The 27,275-nt window shown below is 36.0% G+C and overlaps 1 protein-coding gene across 2 annotated transcripts in view; it reads right to left on the bottom strand.

Annotated features, from left to right (window-relative positions):
* NUP62CL (nucleoporin 62 C-terminal like) overlaps positions 1-27,275 on the bottom strand; it is a 70,927-nt gene that overhangs the window by 26,008 nt on the left and 17,644 nt on the right. The window contains exons 2-7 of one of the 2 annotated variants that reach the window (XM_074391546.1): positions 19,657-19,761; positions 12,624-12,756; positions 4,694-4,844; positions 4,058-4,107; positions 3,783-3,917; positions 2,321-2,432 (exon numbers count right to left, since the gene is read on the bottom strand). In XM_074391546.1, the coding sequence (XP_074247647.1) occupies positions 2,321-2,432; positions 3,783-3,917; positions 4,058-4,107; positions 4,694-4,844; positions 12,624-12,756; positions 19,657-19,714 (639 nt within the window). In that variant the 5' untranslated portion in view covers positions 19,715-19,761. The other variant, XM_074391547.1, reaches the window with a different exon arrangement.

Below are 27,275 nucleotides of genomic sequence, written 5' to 3'. Positions count from 1 at the left end.
GCCATGAATGAATATTAAGTAAAGACAGAATACAAAAAGTTATATAGTTTCCAGTACTCTTTAAAACAAAAGAAATATTCTTAGCAGCCAAGCAAAAAAGGCTAGAAAGAACTACGCAGTATATTATCAGGGTACTGGTAATACAGATGACTTAATTTTCCTTATGGATTTTTATAAGGAAATGTGACTGAATAACACAGTGCATAATATGATCTTGCTTAATAAAAATTTTAGACATTAGGTGGTCTTTCCCATTGCCCCTCACCAAAAAAGGGGGAATAAAAACAGATAAATCTCATCACCGTGAATACTGGAATATACAGCTTCTATTTTTCTACCCTGGTATATAACCCAGAGTAATAAAGTTTTGCTGATCTGGTTACAATAAATTATCTACAGGTATATTATTGTTCAGAAAATGTTTTTCCCATTTCTTGTCCAAGGATTTATGCTATCTGCAAAAAGAGCTGTCACTGATTTCTTCCTTTTTGTATTCTGCAATCAAACAGCAATTACCCTTTAACTGACTCATCTTAAACATCCCAATCACCCCTGCCAAGAAAAGAAAAAGACTCAAACCATTTACTACCCAGTACTAAAATAAAATAAAACAATCCAGGGCTAAGTAGAGAAAATGGACAACAGAATTATAATTTCCTTTTACTAACTTGGTTGTGAACACTCCACTTATATTAATTCAACACAAAGAAACTAGAAACCAGCTCTGCTGCATGTCTAAATCTGCATATATTTACCTATGCATCAAAATATTACAACAGAACAGTTTTGAATTTTGGAATTACAATGGTAATCTAGTATTTCATTAAGAGAAAATCAGTATTTTGTAAACTCTTGATCATCTGTGTGAACACAGGGACATGGTAGCATGAATAATTCCAAACTAATTTATATTTGTCTTTGTTCAACTTTAGATTCACCCAAAGTAGAGAATGGCATAATTTTTATAGCTGGAAGGGACTTAAAGATCATTTAGTCTATCCTTGACATTTTGCGAAAGGAGCCAAGACCCAGAGAGACTAAATGACTTAAACAAAATACTAATACTTCCTCAGCTATAACATGCCGTATCTTTATAATTTAAAAAAAGGTAATATGTATGTAGATAAAGAACTGTCTGTATATAACTGAACAAAGAGCTTACTAAAGAATGATCGCCACTTATGTATATGTCATTCATCTTCACCTACCCAGAACCTGGCCTCATTCCTAATTATAATTAACTGATAGAAAGCACAATGGGAACTCCCACAATGGGAGATCCCTCTTACTATTACTGCCACAGAGTGGGAGTGGGAAAAGGAGGATTCCATTTAGCTGCTAAGACAATAGGGAAAGGTAAAGGAAATCAGCTCTTTAATTAGAGTATAGAAAAAGGAAAAAACAATTCTTTCTTATTGCCAAATTAATTCACAGCACCTTAACTCTAATTGGAGCCTCAGCTTTATCTTCCACTGATATAATACATTTATTATAAGCTAAATAGTATTCTATGGGGTAGATGAAAATCTAATAACCATATTTCACTAAGTTTCTGTAGGAAAATGTAAAGTCTCAAATGGTCAACCTAACAAATGTTAAAATGCAATCTGATAAATCAAGGATTGCCTGGTTATGTCTAACAGACACAAGCATACCTACTAACATGTATATGAGTATGTAAACAAATATGTAAAAAGAAGAATGAACTGGTTAATAAGTGAATAGAAAAATAAACACAGGTACATACTTACTTATGTGAAGAATAAGGGAGAAAACCCTGACAACTTAGGGAAGAGTAATATTTTCACCTTCCTGGGAATAACCACAAAAAACTCACAACCTTTTTTGCCTCTAAATGTTTCCTGCTCCACTAACTACACCCAAGGGGCTTCATATCTCTAGAGGCAGGTAAGAAACCCTATAGAAGATGGAAGAAGGGGACTAGTTTAAAGGAGCCACAGAATGCTAATTTCTTTTTAGAGACAGGATCTCACTCTGTCACCCAGGCTGGAGCACAGTGATGCAAGCATAGCTCACTGCAGCTTTTAACTCCTGGGCTCAAGTGATCCTCTCACCTCAGCCTCCAGAGTAGGTAGGACTACAGATATGTACCACCATGCCCAGATAGATTTCTTCATTTTCTATAGAGACAGGATCTCACTATGTTGCCCAGGCGGGCCTCAATCTCTTGGTCTAAAGCAATCCTCTTGCCTCAGCCTCCCAAAGTGCTGGGATTATAGGCATAAACCACCATACCGGGCTGAAATACCAATTTCATACTAAATCTTGGTTGTCTAAGTACACAAAGCAGTAAACACACCGGATCAGTAGTGTCAGCAGAAATTCCAAATGTATTCAGGTGATTAACAACGTCCTTCAGATCTTGGGACATTTGTTTCAGCTGAGCATCTATACTTTCGGCTAATCTGTAACTGAAAAAGCAAGTGAAATAAAGGGATTAACAAAAAGTGTTTTCTCCACTACCTTGTTATTGACATATAAACATGACACTGCCGATTGGATTTGCCCCAACTCCCCTATCTTTTCAGTGGATCTCAGTTATGACCAATGGTATATTTTCATGGATGCAGCATTTGTGACCTTATTATTACCATAGTCTAAAAAAACTCCAAATGAGAAGGCTTTTATCTACCTTGCCATTTTTACCATCACCTATTCATCCTCTAGGTGAATGCTGTGGGGATCTGTAGAGCAAAGGAATCCTTTAAGGTGTCAAAATACATCTATAGGACATTCACATATGGAAGGGAAGTTATTTAGGGTTTGGCAATATTCAATAAATGCTGAGATGTCTTCAATGATTTTGAATACACAAATTTTCAAAATAGAACCTCATATAAATATACTCCATCAGGCAAAAAAAGATGTTTTGAGAATAAGCTTCACAATAATCAAAGAAAGACAAATCAGTTAAGTTCAGTTACTTAAATTCTCAAGATTTCTACCCAAACTACACACACAAACACACATGTACACACGACCCAGTCAATAAATATGTTTATGAGAATTAAAGTGGCCAGAGGATTTTTCAATCTTAATGTGTATAAAAATTAAAAGAGTCAATTAGATTTGTGCTAACTACTGCCTTTCTATGGCATAGTACTTATGCCATAGAATTAGTTGCCTAAATGGTTGAAGATTCTGGTGAATATTTCATCACAATATAAATCTGGGCCGGGCACAGTGGCTCACGCCTGAAATCCCAGCACTTTGAGAGGCTGAGGAGAGTGGATCACGAGGTCAAGAGTTCGAGACCAGCTTGGCCAACATGGTGAAACTCCATCTCTACTAAAAATACAAAATATTAGCCAGGTGTGGTGGTATGCACCTGTAATCCCAGCTACTCAGGAGGCTGAAGCAGGAGAATTGCCTGAACCCAGGAGGCGGAGGTTGCAGTGAGCCGAGATCGCGCCATTGCACTCCAGTCTGGGTAACAAGAGCAAAACTCCGCCTCAAAAAAAAAAAGAATAAATTTGACAAAGACAAAAACGTTACAATGAACATGCATAAGGGTGAAAGTAATAACAGTATACAGAATGCTATAAAATGAAATTGCCAGAATTATTTCATCATTTACAAGCATCTAGAAAAGATCAGCAGAAAACAGTCAAACAAATTGATAAATGTCAACTACAAAAGCTTGTCCTTTTCTACCGATTTGTATTTCTTGCCTTCCGATTTAACCTTTCCCCTCTGTTCCTGGAATGTTCTCATAATGCATAAGTCCTGTCCCATTCTTAGATCTTTATTCAGTTACTTACGTCTCCACACGCTCCTCATCTGCATGCTGCAGATAATGAAGTCCACTCTGGTCACTCATAGACTCCTCTAAATAAGTCAACAGAAATTCTAGTTCCTGCTGCTGTGACAGGATAAAATCCAATTCTTGTTCCAACCTGAATAAAATAAGTTAATAAAAGGGCTGATGAAAGGAATTTGGAGGGACAAAAAAAAAGTTAACAAACTACAGAAGGAAAAAAACACTGAATAAAAAAATGGTCTTTAATCTTTCAACCTGGGAAATCTAAGTTTCTACCTTTTCTGATCCAGTTTCACTTTGTTCACTTCTCCATGTAAAATACAAATCTATAAAGAGAAATAAGAATACAATAATATAAACATTTAAATTTACATAAATATTTTAGAGCAGTATTAATTTTCTCACACATACTTCAAATATGAAAAATTTCCTTTCACTCAGGGTATTTATTACCTGAGGAATACATTTTGAGCTGCCCACCAATATTGTAACAGAAAATTAACCACAGGGCTGGGTATGGTGGCTCATGCCTATAATCCTAGCACTTTGGGAGGCTAAGGCAGGAGGATCACTTGAGCCTAGGAGTTTGATACCAGACTAGGCAATACAGTAAGATCCAATCTCTACTAAAACACATACACAATTAGCTAGGGGTGCTGGTGTGACCCTGTGGTCCCAGCTACTTGGGAAGCTGAAGTGGGAGGATTGCTTGAATCAGGCAGATTGAGACTGTAGTAAGCTGTGATTGCACCACTGTGCTCCAGCCTAGGTGATAGAGCAAGACTCTGTCTCGAAAAACAAAAACATAAACAAAACAACAACAAAGAAAACCACAAAACACAGGTCTATTCTCTTGTGTTCATCTGTAAATACTTGTACAATGTAGGTAGATTAATGAAAATATCTTCTTACCATCTCACCATTTTCAATCAATGTACGGTCCCAAGCATTGACCTGAGTGGCCTGGAGAAGAAAGCACTTCTCTTGATCTTCCAGCTCAAGGTTCCACTCATTTACAAGACCCTCCAGTTGACCATATGTCATCACAGGAGTTGGTACTACACTAAAACATAAAAGGATGCAGGATGATCCAATAATCATACTTTAAAAAGTGTGATCAGATTTTAAGAACAAACACAGGAGGACTCTGAGAAGAAAACAGCATGTAAGGAGTTTCTCATACCTGCTCCCAAAGAAAACAACCATAACTGGTAAAGATGATTAAAAAAAAAAAAACCTTAAAGTCACTTGAAATTATCCTAGGGGAATATGGTAAATAAAGATTTATTAAGAAAACTACTAAATCATAGCAAGAAGAGCTAAAGTCTGTGCCATAATCTACTCCTTCTCTTCCCCTCATTGCAGTTCAGCATAACAGAAGCTCCTGCGTGGCTAAGCATAGCTAAGGAGATAGGATTCTCTCTCCCCTAGCTCTTAGTCAAAGTGACCCATTCCCTGTCTGAGTAGTATCCACTAGAGAGTGGGCATTCCCCACTGGGCAGAACCATGCAGAACTCCCAATTCCCCTGCCAAGTGATAACAAAAAAGGCTCAGCAACTAGCTGATCTTTGATCCCTTGACCCACAGAGCCAGTCAATGCTGATTCCTCTGCTGGGGCAGTGTTAGCAGGGCTCAGTGGGAAGGTAATCATTAATTCCCTACCTGGCAGACACAGGCACAGTTCCAATTCCTCTATCAGGGCTCTTTCTGTGGGATCCAATGACAAGCTGAACCTAAATCCCTACCTAGTAGCAACAAGGCTCAATGAGGTAGAGTCAGGCAGGGTTAGTCACCATTAGGCTTCACCTCTTGCCTCTGGGTGTCAGAGACACCCAGTGGGGAACTGGATCTCTATACCCATCCAGCATCATTACAACTGAACAAGGGAATTCAAGTTAGGGGTTGCAGGGATCCCACTCCTACCACCCATGGGGTCAGCAATACTCAATGAGGAGCTTGACCTCCACATCCACTGGCAAAGCCAAGACTAAATGAGGTAGAGCAAAGGATGCCTAGTCAGTACTTTGTCCCCTTTCTCCCACGAGCCTGTGTCAGTTGGGCCCGGTAGAGAGATAAGCCTCCATACCAACCAAGGAGGCTGAAAGAAGTGATATGAGGCATAGTAGTTGACATCCTGCTTCTTCCCTCCCTTGTATCAGTGGGCCAACAGGAAGCTGAAATTCTGCCTCCACCTGCAGCAAATAAGCAGTATGAGTCAGCACTCCACTTCCCCTTGATCTGGGGGCTCCAGGGCCCAGCCAGGAGCTGAACCTGGCAATAAAGTCGTAGCATGCTGTGTTCACCTTTCATGAGGGATGAGTCAGTGGGGCTAAGCAGGGAGCAGAGTTTCCATACCATCCATCTTCATTAAGACAGCATGAATAAGTGCTCCACTTTTGCTGGAGTAGTGTGGGTAACATCCAGGGGGAAGCTGAACATACAAACACACCCACCCCTTGTACTACATGTCAATAAAGAGATGCTTGATGAAAAAAAAAGATGGAAATAGGACCTAAACTTTCCTAACATAATAGACAAAATGTCCAGGATAAAATTTTAAATATTACCCATCATATGAAAACCCAGAAAACCCACAACTTGAAAGAGGAAAGACAATCAATAGGTGCCACCACTGAGAAGTATCAGATATTGGAATTAGCTGAAAAGAACTTTAAAGCTACCATAAAAAAAAAGCCTCAAACAAGCCATTTCAAATTTTCTTTAAACAAATGAAAAAATAGAAAATCTCAGCAAAGAAATAGAAATTATGAAAAACAACCAAATGAAAAATATAGAACTGAAAAGTAAAATAACCAAAATAATAGGCATACCTAAGGAGTTTTATAAGAGAATGAAGTCAACAGAGGACAGAATCAGAACACTTGATGACAAATAGCATTTACAGAAAAACAAAGAAAAAATTCGCAGAAGCAAATGAAAAAAAAGTCTCAAGGACTTGGAGGACAATAATAAAAGAGGTAACATTTGTATAATAATAGTATCAGAAAGAGAGGAAAGAGAGAATGGGACTAAAAAAGTCTTCAAAAAAATAAAGATTGAAAACTCTCAAAATTCGTCAAAAGATACAAACTCATAGATTCAAGAAGCTGGACAAACCCCAAACAGAATAACTTAAATCTATGCTAAGACACAAAATAATTAAACTTCTGAAAACTACAGACAAAGAAAAAAATCTTGAAAGCAACCAGAAAGAAAAAATGCATTACTTAAAAGGGAATATCAGTTTAGATGACAGCAGATTTCCCATCTAAAACCATGGAGGCTAGAATAAATTAACACAACATTCTTCAAGAACTGAATAAAAAAAAAACTGTCAACAATGACTTCTGTATCTTGTGAAAATGTCCTTCAGAAATGAAGGGGGAGATAAAGGTATTCTCACACAAAGTCAAATCAAGATTCTCAGCAAACTGACACAAGAACAGAAAACCAAACACCGCATGTTCTCACTCATAGGTGAGTGTTGAACAATGAGAACACATGGACACAGGGAGGGGAGCATCACACGCTGGGGTCCGTTGGGGGGAAATAGGGGAGGGACAGTGGAGGGTGGAGAGTTGGGGAGAGATAGCATGGGGAGAAAATGCCAGATATAGGTGATGGAGAGGAAGGCAGCAAATCACACTGCCATGTGTGTACCTATGCAACAATCTTGCATGTTCTTCACATGTACCCCACAACCTAAATTGCAATTTAAAAAAAAAAAATTGAAATACAAGCAACTCTGTAACAACAACAACAAAAAGATCATTCATTGCTAGCACACCTACCCTTGAAGATTAGTTAAACAGAAAGGAAATGAAAACAGAAGACTTCAAACATCATATAAAGCAGCGATCCCCAACCTTTTTGGCATGAGGAACTGGTTTTGTGGGAGACAATTTTTCCACAGACAGTGGGAGGGGCCTGGGGGAGAATCATCAGGCATTAGATTCTCATAAGAAGCACACAATCTAGATGCCTTGCGTGTGCAGTTTACTATAGGATTCGTGCTTCTATGAGAGTCTAGTATCTGACCTGACAGGAGGCTGAGCTCAGGCAGTAATAATGCATGCTTACCTGCTGCTCACCTCTTGCTGTGTGGTCAGGTTCCTAACAGGCTACAAATCAGTACTGGTCTTTGGCCCAGGGGTCAAGGACCCCTGATATAAAGGAAGGATTATCAAATGGGTATAGACAGGAGTAAATATACTATTCTACTTCTCGTGCGTTTCTTAAATTATTTGATGGCTGAAGTAAAAATTATAACCCCATGTGATGTGATAGTCAATTACACAGAAGAAATGGCTGAGATAACCATACTTAAAAGCTAAGAAGGGCAAAAGGAATTAAATGGAATTAAGGTTTTTACACTTCACCCAAAGTGGTAAAACGTTGGTATGGCTACACTGCTGTAAGTAATGCATGTATCTGTAATACCTAGAGCAATCAGTAATAAAGCTATACAAAATACTGTATTTAAAAACACTATAAACAGAACAAGATTACCCCCCCCCAATATTCAAACCACCTACAGAAGGGTTAAAAAAAAAAGAGAAGAACAAAAATTAAAGGCAACAAACAAATAAAATGGCAGAATAATTACCTTAAATATAAATGTGCTAAATATACCAATTAAAATACAGAGACTGGAAGAGTGAATAAAAAATGAACAATATACTGTTTATAAGAAATTCACTTCAAATACAAGGATATATTAATAGATCATTTGAAAGTAAAAGAATGAAAAGAATGTAGCATGCAAGGTTCATTTCTGAAAAAGAAATAGTGGCTAGACGCAGCGGCTTACGCTTGTAATCCTAGGCGTGATTTTTGGAGGCCTCCTTTGCAAGGCCGAGGTGGGTGGATCATGAGGTCAAGAGATCAAGACCATCTTGGCCAATATGGTGAAACCCCATCTCTACTAAAAAATACAAAAATTTGCTGGGCATGGTGACGCATGCCTGCAGTCCCAGCTACTCAGGAGGCTGAGACAGGAGAATTGCTTGAACCCGGCAGGCAGAGGTTGCAGTGAGCTGAGATTGCACCACTGCACTCCAGCCTGCCGACAGAGGGAGACTCTGTCTCAAAAAAAAAAAAAAAAAAAAAAAAAAAAAAGAAAAGAAAAGAAAGAAAGAAATAGCTATATTAATATCAGATAAAGTGATAAAGTGGAGTACAGAGCAAAGAAAATTACTAGAACCAAAGAGAGACATTACACAGTGATAAAGGAATCAAGGCACCAGGAAGGCTAACAATCCTAAATGTGTAAGCAAGCAAACAAGAAAGCCTCAAAATACATAAAATAAAAACTGATAGAGCTAAAGGGAGAAATAGATAAATCCATAATTAAAGGCAGGAACTTCAAAAAGCCACTCTCCACAACTGAAAAATCTACTAGACAGACTCCAATAATACAGAATCTGAAATTACAGTGAAGCAATAGTATCTAATTTACATAAGTAGAACTTTCCACCCTACGGCAGAAAACACAATTTTCAAATGTCCATGGAACATTCATCAAGACAGACTGTATCCTCACCCACAAAACAAATCTAAATAAATATAAAAGAACTGAAATCATAGAAAGCATATTCTGACATCACAATGGCATCAAACTAGAGATCAATACAGAAAAAAACAACAACATCATCTCCAAACACTTGGATATTAAACAACACACTTTTAAATAATAAATTAGTCAGAGGAATTCACAAAGGAAGCTTAAAAAGTATACAGAGCTGAATGAAATCACAACATAAGATAATATGTAGGTCACAGTTAAGCAAGTATTGAGTGGGATATTTATAGCAATAAATGTGTACTTTGGAAAAAGTCTCAAATCAACAGTCTGAGTTCACACATCAACAAACTGGAAAAAGAGTAAAATGAACCCAGTGCAACCAGAAGGAAGGAAATAATAGATATCGGTGAAATTGAAAACATGAAAAGAATAGAGACTAATCAATTAAACAAAAGCTGGCTCTTTGGGAAAAGATCATTAAAATTGATAAAAGAAAGACACAAACTACTAATACCAGAAATGAAACAGAATATCCCTACAACCATTAAAAGGACAATAATGGAATATGAACAATTTTATACTCATACATTTAACAACATAAAAAATGAACCAATTCTTTAAAAACCATACATTCATCAAAGATGAACTAGATAACCTGAATAGTTCTAGAACCATTAAATAAATTGATTTGTAATTTAAAAGCCCCTTTAGCCTAAAAGCCCCTTTAGCCAGGCATGGTGGCTCATGCCTATAATCCCAGCACTTTGGGAGGCCGAGGCGGGCAGATCACTTGAGGTCAGGAGTTCGAGTCCAGCCTCGCCAACATGGTGAAACCTGCCTCTACTAAAAATATAAAAATTAGCCAGATGTGGTGGTGGGCACCTGTAATCTCAACTACTCAGGAGGCCTCAGCTGAGGCAGCAGAATCACTTGAACCTGGGAGGTGGAGGATGCAGTGAGCTAAGATCTCAACACTGTACTTCAGCCTAGGAGACAAAGTGAGACTCCTTCCCAATAAATAAATAAATAAATGCCCCTTTAAAAGAAAGACACAAACCCAGAAGGTTTCACTAGAGAATTCTGCCAACATTTTATGAATTTACACAAATTTTACATTATTTCTTTTAGAAAACAGAAAACAGAATGCTTTCCAGATCATTTTTATAGAGCCAGTATTACCCTGATATCAAAACTAGAGACATAAAAAAAGAAGAAAACTACAGACTATTAGCTCTCATGAACTTAGATACAGAAGTCCTTATAGTACCAGGAAACCAAATTTTAAAAAATGTATCAAAAATTATACACCATGATCAAGTGGGATTTATTTCTCATATGCAGGGCTGGTTGAACATCTGAAAATCAATCAGTGTAATCCACCACTTCACCAAGATAAAGAAAAAAATCTTAAAAGACTGCATCAATTGAGGCTGAGAAAGCATTTGACACAAATTGATTTTTGACAAAGGTGCAAAAGCAATTCAGGGGGAAGACAGCCTTTCAATAAATGATGCTGGAAAAACTCGACATCCACAGACAAAAAAATAATAATCTTGACCTAAACTTCACACCTTATATAAAAATTGACTCAAAATGGATCACAAGCTTAAATGTAAAATGTGAAACTATTAAACTTTTAGAAAAAAATAGAAGAAAATCTTTGGGATCTAGGGCTAATAAAAGAGTTATTATAATTGACACCAAAAGCATAACTCATTAAATGAAAATGTGATAAATTATAACTCATCAATTAAAAGTTTTTATTCAGCAAAAGGATCCTGTTAAGAGGATAAAAAAACCAAGTCACACAGTTAAAGAACATACTTACAAGCCACATATCTGACAAAAGACTGGTATCTAGAGTATATAACAAACTCTCCAGACCAAACAGTAAAAAAATCAAATAATCCAAGTAGAAAATGGACAAAAGATATGAATAGACATTTCACCAAAGAGGATCCACTGATGGCAAATAAACATGTGAAAAGATGTTCAACATCATTAGTCATCAGGGAAATGCAAATTAAAACCACAATGAGATATCACTTCACATCTGTCAGAAGGACTAAAATAAAAAGTAGTGACAACACCAAATTCTGGCAAGAATGCAGACAATCTGAATCACCCATACATTGCTAGTGGGCATGTAAAATGGCACAGTACTCTGGAAAAGAACTTGACAGTTTCTTAAAAAAGCAAAACAAAACAAAAAAACAACATGTAACTACCACATCACCCAACAACTGCACTCCTAGGCATTTATCCCAGAGGAATGAGACTTATATTCCTAAAAAGCCAGTACACTAATGTTCATGTCAGCTTTTTTCATAATATCCAAAAAACTGGAAACAACCTATATGTCCATCAACAGATGAATGATTAAATAAACCATTGTGCATCCACAATGCCATGGAATACTACTCAGAAATAAAAAAGAACAAACTATTGATGCATGTGACAACTTGGGTGGATCAGAAGGAATTATGCTGAATTTAAAAATCCAGTCCCCAAAAGTCACATATGTATGACTCTATCTGTACAACATTCTTGAAATGTCAAGATTATAGAAATAGAGAACAGATTAATTGTTGCTCAGAGTCAAGGAAAGGAGGAGAGTGGGTGTGGCTATACAAGGGCAACAGGAGGAATCCTTGTAGTGATAGAACTGTTCTGTATTTGACTGTAGCAATATTAATATCTTGGTTGTGATATTATACTATAGTACTGTTAAGATGTTATCATTGGATGAAATGATAAAAAGACCATACAGAATGTTGTGTATTATTTCTTACATACACATGTGACTCTACAATTATCTCAAAATAAAAAGTTTAATTTAAAAAATGAACAAACACTAGAGAGAAGCATAGTATACAGGCTCTAGAACTTGACTGTCTGAATTTTAATCCTGACTCAACCATTAACAAGTATGCAATTATGAGCAGATTACAAAATCTCTAAATGCTCTTGTTTTCTCATCTATAAAATGGGAATGAAAATAGTGTCTACCACACAGGGTTACTGTGAGGATAAATGACATGATGCTTGTAATGCACTGTCATCTTGCTAAACATAAGTAATTACATAATAAGTGGTAGCTATTATTAGTAATAGTAATGATTATATTATAACGATATTCAGAAGGCAAAGGTGTGCTGTTGGTTGTTCAACTTTCTAAGTTACAGAAATCTTTCTCTAACTGCTCCCTCAACTCGGTCACGTAGCTAACTTTAAAATATTCTAAAGCTATCCAAGCAAATGTCTTGTACATGATAAATAAAATAAAACACATACAAATTTTCAAATAAATAGGCTTACCTAACAGTTGAAGTATAAGGTATAAGGTTTTCAAACCCTCCTGATGACAGTTGTTGGTTCATAGTAAAGCCACTGGTGACTGTGGTAGCAGTGGTGGTGGTGACTGTGGTGGTGGCAGTCGTTGAAGTTGTAACTGGAAAATAAAGTGTATAACGTTAGTAAGAAATGAGAAATTTGTTTTATTTAAGCCATGATGATTCAGATTTAAAATTATGGAGGCATTTCTAAACATACAAATTTGAACTCAAAGTTGTGGATTTGAACTCAACACTGTTGTAATATGAAATAATATAAGGCAGGCCAGGTACCTGGATTAACTTTCCAGCTGAAAACTAAAACTCATGGATAAATTCATAGAAAAATAAAACTTGTAACCAGCCCAACAACTATGAAAGAAATCAAATCAATCCTCAAAATTCTTCTAATAAAGAAAATTCTAGTCCCAGATGCTATTGCTGGTAAGTTTTACTAAACTTTCAAGAAAAGAATAACTGCAATTTATAAAAGATCTCTGTAAATCTATATCTTTGCATACTTACATGACTGTACCTGTGTAATTAGTTCCTAGAAATAAAATTTATAGATCAAAGTGTCAGCATGCTCTAAATTTTAACACAACTTGCCAAATTGCCCTATCTAAATGATTTCACCAATTTATGTTCCTATCAATAGGAAAGAGTGCCTATTTCTCTGTACCACAGCCAATACTAGGCATACATTTTTGCAAACCCTAGGAAAAAGCCTCTCAAAGTTTTATCTACAGCCAAGACCTCTTTCCTATGTGTCTTTTTCGGTTACACCTCTATTAGAATGTCCTGCTCTCCATAGATAAAATCCTAAGCATACTTCATGGCTTGACTCAAATTCTTTGTTCCCCATATTTATCACCCACTTCTCTCCTACTTATAATTTTCTTTTGGTTTTCTGAACCTCTGTAGCACTTGTGGTTATTATTACACACTGAGCACTTAATGAACAATGCAGAGAAAATTGTGGCTGGTAGGGAGCTGGGAAGGTTTTATTTTCTTCTTTTTGGTTCTCTGTATTTTCAAATGTTCTTACAACTAGTAAATGCCACTTCTGTAACAAGAAATCTGTTATGAAAATATAACGTACGTGATTGCTTGTTTCATGTTAACCTGCTTTCCCAATTAGCAATATTTTCAGGTTAATGGCCACACTAGATAAATGCGTAAACCATGGTGCCTGCTTGCTACAAGCACTGACTACTCTGAGGGAGGTTAGCCTGAGGGAACACTCCTGCTGAGGGAACAAGCTCAAATACCCATTACTTGTCCAGAGAACTCTGTCCTTTTTGTTCCTGGTTCACAGTTGATTGGGCAGGATGGCCAAGTGAAGGATGGGAAGCCATCCAGTGTACTACTAGCAGCCCACCTGAGGGTCTGGCACAAAAAGCTCTAGCCAAACAGGATTCAGATGAGTCAGAATTTCATTTCCAAAAATGTAGCAATATGGAAAAAAAATCTGCTTCTAGGCAGGTACTGGGAAACATTTCCAAAAGTATAAAAGGAATCCAACTATAGACAGAGAGACTTGAAAGGACTGACAGAGGAAGGACATGAAGTAGAAGTAAGGGACCATGAGCAAGTCAAAATTAAGAATAAGGTAAAACAGAAAGGTAGAGAAAGAGATAAGGAAACCAATGAGAAGTTTTAAAAAAAGAAAAAGTAGACAAAGAGAGAATAACCAAATTACGCTTATGCAATATTTGATTTAGGGGGTCACTAAAACTGCCTTAATAATTCTTAAGGTCGAATTTCCTTGAGGTAAGTGTGTCATGTCAATGACTTTACTAGAATTTCACAAGACTCCATTTCCTTTTTGGCCACAAAAGTTCTTATGATAATTCCCCATTCTTTATGTTAGCCCTTCTCAGGGTGAAATGTGCACCACAGAGGAAGAACATGCCCAATCACAAAGCCCAGGAGTCATTATGGTTAGAACAATGGAGAGATTACAGATTGGATCTTGTGTGATATTCTTTATAACCATAAGTAATCATTTTATTCATCTGAGAACAAAAATCTTATCTGAAAGGAAATCTTTCCCCAGAAATGTTAAAAATTAATGATAATACCAATAGACTCCCTTTAGTGATTAATTCACCCAAACGCTGAGTAACTACTACATTCAAGACAGAAAAAAAAATTTTTTTAATGACCCCTTCTTGTAAAGGAGAGTATCTTTACCCAAAGATGGTTTTCTAATAAAGTAATCTGTATTTTGTAACATGGATAGATATTCTAAGATGTATAATTGGCCAGGCATGGTGGCTCACACCTGCAATCCCAGCAGTTTGGGAGGCAGAAGCAGTCAGATCACTGGAGCTCAAAAGTTCGAGACAAGCCTGGCCTATATGGTGAAACCCCGTCTCTATGAAAAATACAAAAATCAGCCAGATGTGGTGGCACACACCTGTGATTGAGGTACTCGAGAGGCTAAGTGGGTGATAGAGTGAGATTCTGTCTCAAAAAAATAAAAAAAGATGTATACTCAGGAGGAAACAGCAAATTCTAAGAATGTGTATACACACACACATACACAGAGTATGGTACCATTTTTGTAAAACAAATTTAAAGAATGTTCATATATGCTTAGAAAGAAGTCTAGATAGATAAGCAAACTGTTCTCTCTAGAGGTAGTGATATGTATACATGCATGTATGTATTGTTTTTACATATAAGCAGCCCAAACATAAAGGAATCCTGAGTCATTTTAAAATGGTATGATTGTTGTAACGTTTTATACAGTTTTATTTTTGTTATTTTTCATGCAATTTTTAAAGGCATAAATTAACTCTGGCATATTCAAATAATAATATTTCAATTAATACCAAAAAAAGGAATGGGTTTGAAAGTTCTATCACAGTCTGATTTTGCAAATTACAACTTTGGTTTTAACCAGTTAATACACTCAATACCATATTATCTGTGTAGTAAAAGGGAAATATGGTTCTAAAACTAATACAAAAAAACTACATACCAAATTTGAACTCACATTTCAATAAATCTCATTCTGATAGTCTTAAAAATCATTACATATAATAATGAAAATATCCCTTAAAATATCCTACTATCCAATTTTCCTATCCTGTCCCTGATCAACAATTCTGCATCTTATTCGATACTGGGAATGGACATCAACACCTTCCCAGACTATAAAATAAAAAATTTGCTGATTATACCTAGGGCACAGAGTAATCCCAAATGGCTGTAAATTTGCAGATACAGATGCTTGAAAGCTGCTCTGCAAGACTGCTTAGTGAGATAAAGAATCTGAATAAGCAAATACACTTGAAGAGAAAGAAAGGTAAGTAGAGGAAAAAAATCCCAAATTTGGGTTGAGAAAGATCCACAGGGATGAGAAAGACCTATCCCCATTAATTCAATTATCTCCCACCAGGTCCCTCCCACAACATGTGGGAATTATGGAAGCTACAATTCAAGATGAGATTTGGCTGAGGATACAGCCAAACCATATTATGGTGCTAAGGGATGGGCTAGTGGCAAAAGTAATATTTGTAGGAAGGAATTTGAGACATATAGAAAAGGGCCGGGTATGACAGAGTCATGAAAGAGCCTGCCAATTCCTATTTCAGTGATTCAACCCATGACTAAAAGAATCAGGGGTTTTTTTTTCCATTATTTTTCAGGAAAACAATGTGCTACATTTTTTGCAAATATGGTAACTTGCAATATTCTTATGACATACCCTTCACACGTCTCATATGTTGGCCAGTTAGCCTACTAAACAGTAGTAACTCAGATAGTTACGTAAAAGAAGAAATAAAGAGATGAGGCCAGGTGTGGTGGCTCATGCCTACAATCTGAACTTTTTGGGAGGACAAGGTGGAAGGATAGCTTGAGCCCAGGAATTTGAGACCAGCCTGGACAATGTAGTGAGACCTCATCTCTACTAAAAAAAAAAAAAAAAAAAAAAAAATCAGCCAGGCATGGTGGTACACGCCTGTAGTCCCAGGTATTCAGGAGGCTGAGGTGGGAGGATCACTCGAACCCATGAGTTTGAGACCAGTCTGGACAACGCAGTGAGACATCGTCTCTACTGAAAAAAAAAAAAAAAAATCAGTTGGCTACAGTGGTACATGCCTACAGTCCCAGGTGGGAGGATCACTTGAATCCAGGAGATTAGGCTGCAGTCAGCTATAATCACATCACTGCACTCTAACCTGGGTGACAAAGTGAGAGTGTATCTTAGAAAAAAAAAAAAAAAGAAAGAGATGTTTTACATCTCTGTTTAGGAATAATTATTTTAAGTTTAAAAGGGATTGACTTTTAAGCCAGATTAAAGAAAGATTCATTTCATCCCTAAGTAAACTTTTTAAAGTAAAAACAAACAAGTCTTCTCCAAAACTGAGTCTGACTTAAAAGATAGGTTTACGTATATGACCCCTTACCATCTAGTTCACAATTGCTATGGGCAATGGATAACCACAACTTAACTAGCTCCTAACTGGCAGAAACAAATTTAGAATAGGTCTAGGGAAACTCCTGTACTCAACTTTGAAGAGGGTCAATTTTAATAGAGGTCAAAACTTAAACTAACTTTTAGAAAAAAAGAAAAACAACAAATCTTCATTAATCTCAACCGGCTAAACACCGTGATCAATAACAAAAATGCTTAAGTTTCATGGTTGACAAGAATTTGGCAGCTTTTTTGCCTGTAGTCATCTCAAAGAAGTAACATCATCGATATCAACTGTCTCATTCTACTCTTTGGCAATCAGGTTTTTTTTTTTCTGCATATAATATAATTTTTTTTTCTTTTTTTATTGCATTTTAGGTTTTGGGGTACATGTGAAGAACATGCAAGATTGTTGCATAGGTACACACATGACAGTGTGGTTTTCTGCCTTCCGTCCCCTCACCTGTATCTGTCATTTCTCCCCATGCTATCTCTTCCCACCTTCCCACCCCCCTGTCCCTCCCCCATTTCCCCCCAACGGACCACTTACTACTTGTTATGAAGCACATTTCCAACAAGAGTCCCAAGACATTCCAATAATTCTAAAATCTTACTAACTGCAGTAAGAGCTGCTCCACCTGCTCCAGAAAATTTTAATGCAAATCCCAAAGTTATAATACCAAGTGTTCTTGCTGAAATTGTTGGAGCACCAACTGCAGAGAACAACATAATATTAACTATTACCCATTATTGCAAAAACAGTGAGAAATTTATATAGTCTTTTTCATCTGAAGAATCCTTTAGAAACCTTTGGTTAAACTTCAAAACACCATGGTCAATCCATTTATATGAAATGTCCAAAAAAGGCAAATCTATGGAGATGGAAAGCAGTTGTCTGTGGCTGAGGGATCTTATTGGAATGATGGAAATATCCTAAAACTAAATATGGTGATGGTTATACAATTCAGTAAACTTACTAAAATCATTGGATTGCATACTTAAAGTAAGTTAACTTTATGATCTGTAAGTTATAATTCCTTAAAGTTAATTAAAAAATATCGTGGTCCCGATATCTTTTCATTATGTAGGCAAGGACATCAGAAGAAGAAAAGTGGGGGAACCTGTCAAAAGTCAGAGAGCAACTTTTTGACTGAACATGGAATTAACTCAATAATTTTAACTCCAAACCTTGGACATGGTCACATTCATGAACTCTATCATAGTTGAGAAGGATACTGTTTACATATATCAAAAGGATTCCAGAATCATAGTCATGTCTCAAAACTGAAATCTAAGTGCTATGTAACTCCTGTCATAACCAATCTTAACTAATGCCTAACTACGCCAATAGCAGAAGAGGATGGTGATGGTTAATTGAGCACTATTCATTCTCAGTTAAGCATCAAGCATTTTCTGGCTATATTCCCAGAAATGGAGACAATCTTACTATCATAGAGCTGGGGGGAGGGGCTATTACAGCTAGGATTACAATACAACAAAATTTAATGATGAACACTATGACATTGTAAAGAAGATACCTTGAAATAAGTCAGTTTATAGAGATCTGTAAGAAAGAATTGCCTAAGGCACACAAAATTCAGTATTTTCTTTTCTTTCTTTCTTTCTTTTTAATTTAATTTAATTTTTTTTTTTTTTTTTTTTTGAGACAGGGTTTTACTCTGTCACCCAGGCTGGAGTGCAGTGGTGCAATTTTGGCTCACTGCAGCCTTGACCTCCTGGGCTCAAGCAATCCTCCCACCTCAGCCTCCCCAGTAGCTGGGACTACAGGCATGCATCACTATGTCTGGCAATTTTTTATTATTTTCTGTAGAGACAGTGTTTCGTCATGTTGTCCAAGCTGGTCTCAAACTCCTAGGCTCAAGAAATCTGCCCGCCACAGCCTCCCAAAGTGCTGGGATTATAGACAATGAGCCCTGAGCCTGGCCTGAATTTAATATTTTCAACATTTGCTATTACTATACTAATGGAAAATGTGTAACCAAGAAGTTGGGGTTACAAGATAATATCTCACCTCTCAGCTGAAAGCACTCAGCTAGATAGTCCTCTTCAGGGGGAGAGGTCACAAGACACCACACAATGTCAATCAGAACCCCAAAACTACAGCTGGTCCTTGGTCATGTTCCACTTCTGATCAGTAAAATGTAAGGACCACAAACCAGGTCGATATTGAAAAATATACTACATCAAGGCTCCAATATTATTTCCCATTTTATCTTAGTCACATGGATAATAAGAGCTTCTTCCCTTCAGACATATTTGGCAAAATTCCCACTCTGTGTATTGTTAACAACTTAAAGAAGTTTTTTCAAAATAACACAATATTAATAAATTATATGCTTAAAGTTAGCATTTTAAGCTATAATAACCATGTTAATACAAAAAAAAAATTAACAGCTAAAGCCATGGCAATTAGGTTCTTAAGCAAAGCTACTACTGATATCAGCAATTATAAATGAGTTCAAGAATAATGATAATTTCTGAGATACTAGAGATCTGTAGCTTATCCTGGCAAATTGAGTAAGGTAGCCTCATGCGAAATAACAGTATTTCTTTGGAATTGGTAACTTACATGAGAGCCCAACACCAGCAATGGAGGTGAAAACATTTGATAATGAGGTAAACTGCATGGTACTTGAACTAGTGGTGGTACCAACAGTAGCTGCTGGAGCCAAACCTAAAATAAACACACACACAAAAGCAGAAAAATATGTCAGTAAAAATAATGTTTCAAAGTAAAACACCATTATAACAAGGTTCATTAATATGGAGAAATAAAAACAAAGCAAGGAAAAGCAGGTATTCTGAAACCTAATCAATAAGACAGAGTAAAAGCTTGGTTTAAAAAATAAAAATAAAAAAAAAAAAAAAAAAACTTCTTTGGTACTACTTTAGTATAGCCAGTCTTCTAGCACCATCATAACAATGAAATTCTACTTTACTGAAAAAGTAGTCCTAAGACGGGGGATCCACTTCCAGAACTGCAGCATAAAAGTCTCATGGACCCATTCCCAAGTAAATCCATAGCCAGCAAAAAGCATTTTTTAAAAAATTGGAAATGGCTGAATATCGTTCTAAGATCCCATAGCAAATGAAGAAACATTTATTCAAGAAAATCTGCTAAACCTCAGTAATCTAACAATGACAGCCTATGGCATATGAGCCACAAAACACTCCTTTCCTTCCACCATCCCCTTGCTCACCTTGATGGAAGCTACTCTCCAGAGAGGGGTGGCCAAAACTGGACTCCCTCTGCCCCAGCTCCCAACCAAGGAATAGAGTATCCCAATGGGAGGGACAGGTAGCCAACATTTCTTACCACCTCCAACACAGAGATGAAAGGGTGAAATTCCTGTTCAGTACACCTAAGAGTTCAGGGGCTCCCTTCCTTTACTCACAGGTGGAGGTTCTACCCAAAGCAGAGAAGGCGGAGAATACTGAGGCCCCAATCACCCTCACCCTGATTGTCCCACCCCAGTTCACTTGCAGGGTAAAGGTCCACGCCTGAAGAGGTAAGCAAGAAGACCAGTGGCTAATGTCACTGCCCAGGACCCAAAGCACTGGCTGAACAATTCTGCTCAGGGATAAAGCCCATTCATGAGAACAGAGAGCTCTTAAGCCATCCCCAAAAGATCTGACTTCATTTGAAACAGTGTGAAGACATGCAAGCCCAAAACCTTACTCTATAAAATGGAGATTTGGGTGGTAAACAATCAAGAGGAAGCAGGTAGCTTTATGAGTATAACAATTTAGGGTGTAAGTTGGTTAGTTTATCAGAGATAACCAGGGAAAAAGAAAGCTGAAAAGAGCCATCCTGAAATCGGAAGAATTAAGTACTGATATACGCTAAAACATGGATGAATCTTGAAAACATTATGCTAAATGAAAGAAGTCAGACCAAAAAAAAAAAAATAAAGTCTCATATTGTGAAATTCTATTTCTATGAAATATCCAGAACAGGCAAATCCATAGACAGAAAGTATGTTAGTGATTCCCAGGGGTTGGAAGGAAGGGGTAATGAGGAGTGACTGTTAATGGGTACAGGGGTTTTTGGAGGGTGATGAAAATGTTCTCAAATTACGCAGCGGTGATCGTTGTACACTCTGTGACTATATTTAAAATCATTGAATTGTATACTTTAAAATAATGAATTTTAAGATATGTGAATTATACCTCAATTATGCTATTATTTAAAGAACACATTATCATCTCAATTGAGTCAGAAAAAGGCATTTGATAAAATCCAATACCCTTTTGTGGCAAAAACACTCAACAAATTAGGAAGAAAAGGGAGCTTCCTAAACAGGATAAAGGGCACTAACGAATAATCTACAGTAACATCACACTTAATGGTGAAAGACTAAATACTTTCCCACTACCATCAGAAAGAAAACAAGGATGTCTGCTCTAACCACTTTGATTAAACAATACATTGAAAATTCTAGCCAGGATAGTAGGCAGGAGAAAGAAATAAAAGGCATGAGAATTGAAAAGAAAGAAGTAAAACTATCTCTATTGATAGACGACATGATCATAAATACAGAATATTCTAAGAAATCCATTAAAAAATCTATTAGAACAATAAACAAGTTGAGCAAGGTTGCAAGACACAAGATTCATATGTAAAAATAAATTACATTTATATATTATAACGATGAACAAAACAAAATGAAACAATATAAAAATGAAAGGAAGTAAGAATATAATTCCATTTAAGGTTGCTCAAAAAGAATCAAATACTTAAGGACAATTTTTAAGGTACATGATATACACAAAAATATGAAACATCATTAAAAGAAATTAAAGACATTCTAAATAAATAAAAAGATCTCATGTTGATGGATTAAAAGACTTAATATTGTTAAGATAGTGTGATAGAAAGAAAACTGGTCCCCAAAGATGGCCTAATATCCAGAACCTGTGAACATACTGCCTTACTTGATAAAAGGGACTTTACAGATGGGATTAAGGTTAAATACCTTGAGATTATCCTGAATTATCCAGGTGAGAAAATTTAATGACAGCAATCCTTTAAAGTAGAGAACATTTCCAGGATGTTATCAGAGGTAGAAGTGACTATAAAACAATGATCAGAAAGATTCAAAATTGCTTATACAAATGGCCAATAAAGCACATGAATACATGCTCAATATTCTTAGACATTAGAGAACTGCAAATCAAAGCCACAGTGAGATACTACATTATACCCATTAGGATGGCTATAATCAAAAAGATAGATCAAGTGTTGAGAATGTGGAGAAATTAGAAATCTCATACACTGCTGTTGGAAATGCAAAATGTTGCACCTCTTTGGAAAACTATCTGGCATTTCCTCAACGGGCTTACATAGTGTTACCATATAACCCAGCAATTCTACTCTTAGGTATATATATGCCAAAAACAGATGAAACATATAGTCACACAAAAACATATACATGAATATTCATAGCAGTATTATTCAAAATAGACAAAAGGTAGAAACAACCCAAATGCCTATTGACTGATGAATGGATGAATAAAATACAGTATACCGATACAATAGAATTGTATTTACCATAAAAGAAAAAGTAGTAATACATGCTGCCACATGAATGAGCTTTGAAAACACGCTAAGTGAAAGAAGCTAGTCACAAAAGACTGAATAATATATGATTCCATTTATTAAAAATGTATCATTCCGTTACAGAGACAAAATGTAGGTTAGTGGTTGCCAAGGAATGGGGAAAGGAGGAATGGGCAATGACTGCTAATGAGTAGACAGTTTCTTTTGGGGATAATGAAAATATTCTAATATGGCCTGCTGTAATGGTTGCATAGCTCTGTGAACCACTGAACTGTACATTTTAAACAGGTGAACTGTACAGTATGTGAATAACAAATGGAGGCCTGGAATAAATTTTCACAAAACAGATTACCTGCTTCTTTAAAAATAAAACTATAAAACTGGAGAAATTAATGCATAAAGACACAAATAAGATTAATGAGTTACTTGAAAGCAAAGTTCGTATCTTTTTATCCTCACTATAGATCAAGGTACATGGCACATAAGAGTAATTGTTCAATAAATGTTTCTGCTGAATTGAACCAACTTTTTCTAGACTCTAATACATAATTACAGATATTCTATTTCACCTTTAAAAGGAAAAGTGCTTAATAAGTAGCTGCACTTGCATCTATTACTGCCTGCATTCAACTGTTGAGCATCAATGGTGACAAATGATGTAAGACTCTGCTGTCCAAAATATCTGGGTCCTCTGGGGGTGAAAGGGACAGAGAGGAGATGTGGGGAAGGAATTGGAAACTTTACCACATACGAAAATGACAGAATTTATACAGTGCAATATCTCCCGCTTCATTTAGGAGAAGAACCATATGCATACACTTAAAAAAATAACCAATTATATAGCAAAGGCATTTAAATTTACAATTCATTACCTATCTGAGGTGGAATTTTAAAAATGGGTTTCATTGCTACTTCAATTTTTGCATTTGAAATTGCATATTCATGTCATCTGCCCATTTTTCATCAAAAATACTGTGTTATTACTGACATTTTAAATTTTTATTTTAAAATTACATAGATATATTGCATAATGGGGGTTGGGCTTCTACTGTACCTATCACTCAAATAGTGAACACTGTACCCAACAGGTAATTTTTCAGCCTTTACTCTCACCCCCAACTCTCTCCTTTTGGAGTCCCTAGTGTTTATTATTTTCATCTTAATGTCCATGTATAACCACTGTTTTGTTCCTACTTATAAATGAGAACATGCAATATTTGATTGGCTATTTCTGAGTTACTTCACTTAGGCCTCTGGCTCCACCCACGATATTACAAAGGACATGATTTCATTCTTTTTTATGGTTGCATAGTCCAACCACTTATGGACATTTAGGTTGATTTCATGACTTTGCCATTGTGAACAGTGTGGCAATAAACATACAAATGCAGATGTCTTTTTTATATACTGGTTTCTTTTCCTTTGGGTAGATATCCAGCAGTGGGACTGCTAAGTCTAAAGGTAGTTCTATTTCTAATTCTCTGAGAAATCTCCATATTGTCTCCCATAGAAATTGAGATAATTTACATTCCCACAAATGCTATCACTGATTTTTAATAAAAGTGTATATCAAAGCTATTTATTTTGTCATATGTTGCAATAATTCCTCTACTGCAGTTTGCCATTTAGTTTTTATTATATTTTTTATGTAGTCAAGTCTTTCCGTCGTTTTTTCCTCTGGTCTATTTCTTCATATCATAGTCTATGTCTTTATATCATGTTTAAAAAGATTTTTCTCTTAAACATATGAAAAGGTGTTCAACCTCATTTTTAAGAGAAAATTACAAATTATAACTACATTGAGAATAATTTCATTTAACAAATGGTAAGAAGCCAAAAACTAAACACATTCTGTTAATGACACTGTAATGAAGCAGGTAGCCTCACAGGTTCCTATTGAGAAACAAGTGATCAGTGTTTTAAAAAGTACAAATGCATCTATCTTTTGAACCAGCAATACTTTTTCTGAAAATTTATCCACAAAAATATACTTGCATACTTGTAAAATGACAGGTAAAATGATATCCATTGCATCACTGTATTAGTAAAGGATTATATAAACAACCCAAATGCCAATCAGGAAGGGGCTGGATATATATAAATTATAGCACATCCAGAGCATGGAATACTATAATCCTATAAAAATTACTGAGGAAAAGCATACTGAGGAAGCTCTCTATATACTGACTAATGTGAAAACATTCCAAATATGTAAAATCAGTGGATAAAGTTTTTAAGTTTAAAAAGCAAGGTACAGAATGGTGTATAAAGTATACCACTTATACCACAAAAGGCAGAGGACTAAGAATAGTATTTTTTTTTCTCAACAAACTCATGAAGAAGCTCTGGAAAGACATACACAATTACAGTGGTTAACTGAGTATGGGAGAGGGGCAGGAGTAAAACAGATACAGATGGGCAATAATATACCTATTTGTACTATTTATAATTTTATTTTTGAATCATTTGACTATATTATTTTAAACTCATATATAAATGGTTATCACCTCAATTCCAGAAATAGTATTTTTACATATTTTCATATTCACCTATGCTTTCAAAAAATTTATGGTTTCTCCCTCCCTTTCTTCCTTCCTATCTCTTTTTTTTTTTTTTTTTTTTAGGTAGAGTCTCGCTTTGTCACCCAGCTGGAGTGGTGCAGTGGCATAATCTTGGTGGCTCACTACAACCTCTGCCTCCTGAGTTCAAGTGATTCTCCTGCCTCAGCCTCCCTAGTAGCTGAGACTACAGGCATGTACCATCATGCCTGGCTAATTTTTTTTTTTTCTGTATTTTTGTTGTTGTTGTTGTTGTTGTTGTTGGTTTTTAGTAGAGACAGCCTTTCACCATGTTGGCCAGGCTGGTCTTGAACTCCTGATCTCAAGTGATCCACCCACCTCGGCCTCCCGAAGTGCTGGCATTACAGGTGTGAGCCACCACGCCCGGCCATGGTTTTACTTTCTACCTTAAGTAACCAAGGACTTCTTTCAGTAAATCTTTTTAGGTAAAATTCATCCCCTTACCGGCAATAACTGGTTAGCTAGACACTGCAATTCATTTATTCACTACTCTATTCTCTATCTCACAAATTTGAAATGTCACCTTCACAGGCACAGGTTTGTTTCTGTACTGTACTTTTAAATATTTCACTGATTTTTCTTTCTATCCCTGTTCCATACCAGAGTTTCAATTATTATGGCACTAGAATTTTTTAATTTTTGTTACACAATATTTTAAATTTACAGGGAAATAAATTTATAATAATTTTCACATATTTTCTTGCAAGTACTCATTACTTTCCTAAGAAAAAAAATAGAAATAGCTACTCTCATGCATTTATTCTCCCACATAAACTGTGAAATCTTGTAAAGTCCTTCCTTCCTTTCCTTCTCCCAAAGATTACCATTATGGTTTTACAAGAATTGCATTAAATGTATAATTACTTCAAAGATAAACGGCATCTTTATCTTCTGTGCATCCAATGGGTCTTTTCATTCATTCACATCCTCTTTTACATTTATCAGTAAAATTTTGTGGATTGCTTCATTTAAGTCATGCACATTTTTAAAGTTTATTCCTATGCATCTCATACTTTTGGCTGAAATTGTTAATGAGACCTTTCTCCATTATATTTCCCAACTGCTGTTGCTAAAACATGGTAAAGCTATTGATTTTTGTATTATTTATTTTGTAACTGGTCATATTACTGCTGAAACCTCTTTACTATCTCTAATTAAATTTATACTTGATTTATGTTCATATTTCAAAATTTTGATCATCTGTCCCAGACACTGGCATTATTTCAGGAGCCTAACCTTAAATCACATATCTAGAGGTACCTAGGGAAACAAATACCACTTAGTATGATTTGCTTTTAAGTTAAATGAATCTTAGAAAAGGATTTAAGAGACAAAAATCATAGCTTCCTAATCATAGGACAAGATCAGAGCTGTTCTACATTACCAAATAATGCTTTGTTATGAGGGACTGTACTGTGCACCGTAGGATGTTCAGCAGCATCCCTGGGCTCTGATGCCAGTAGCATCTCCCTTGTCTTGACAACCCAAAACGTCGCCAGATATGACCAAAATTCCACCATGGTGGGGCCAACTATCTCCAGTGGAGAACCACTGAACTTGAAGAAGGGTTCAATATCACAATTTCCTCTATGTAGTGCTACAAGGATCCCAAAATCAGCCTTAATTCATTTATGTTTAAGAACATAAGAAAATGCCAACTACTTTAATAAATAGTAAGGCATAGAAAATAGCGTTTTTTAAAAAACAGAACAAAGGAAGTGGCTTTACACTACAAGATGGGGGGGACATGCTACAGTAACAAGAATGGTGGTGCTAGAACAAGAAGAAACAGATCAAGAGAACAGAATAGAACGTCTAGAAGCAGAGTCAACCATATACAATAATTTGGTGTATCAGGAAGGCAGCAACTTCAATTAATAGAGAAAGGAAATCTATTTAATAAAACAAAATGGTTCAATTCACTAATCACTTGGGAAAAACTAAGATTCTTAAAAATCTAAAACACAAAATAACCAAAAAAAAATATTGAGATGGAAAGACCTATAAGAATAAGCCTTGAGAGAACCCCTAAAAAATAAAAGTTTTGAC

The sequence above is a fragment of the Saimiri boliviensis genome, chromosome X (genome assembly GCF_048565385.1).
Source record: "Saimiri boliviensis isolate mSaiBol1 chromosome X, mSaiBol1.pri, whole genome shotgun sequence".
Classification (NCBI taxonomy): domain Eukaryota; kingdom Metazoa; phylum Chordata; class Mammalia; order Primates; family Cebidae; genus Saimiri; species Saimiri boliviensis.
This window is presented reverse-complemented; position numbering and strand designations above follow the sequence as displayed.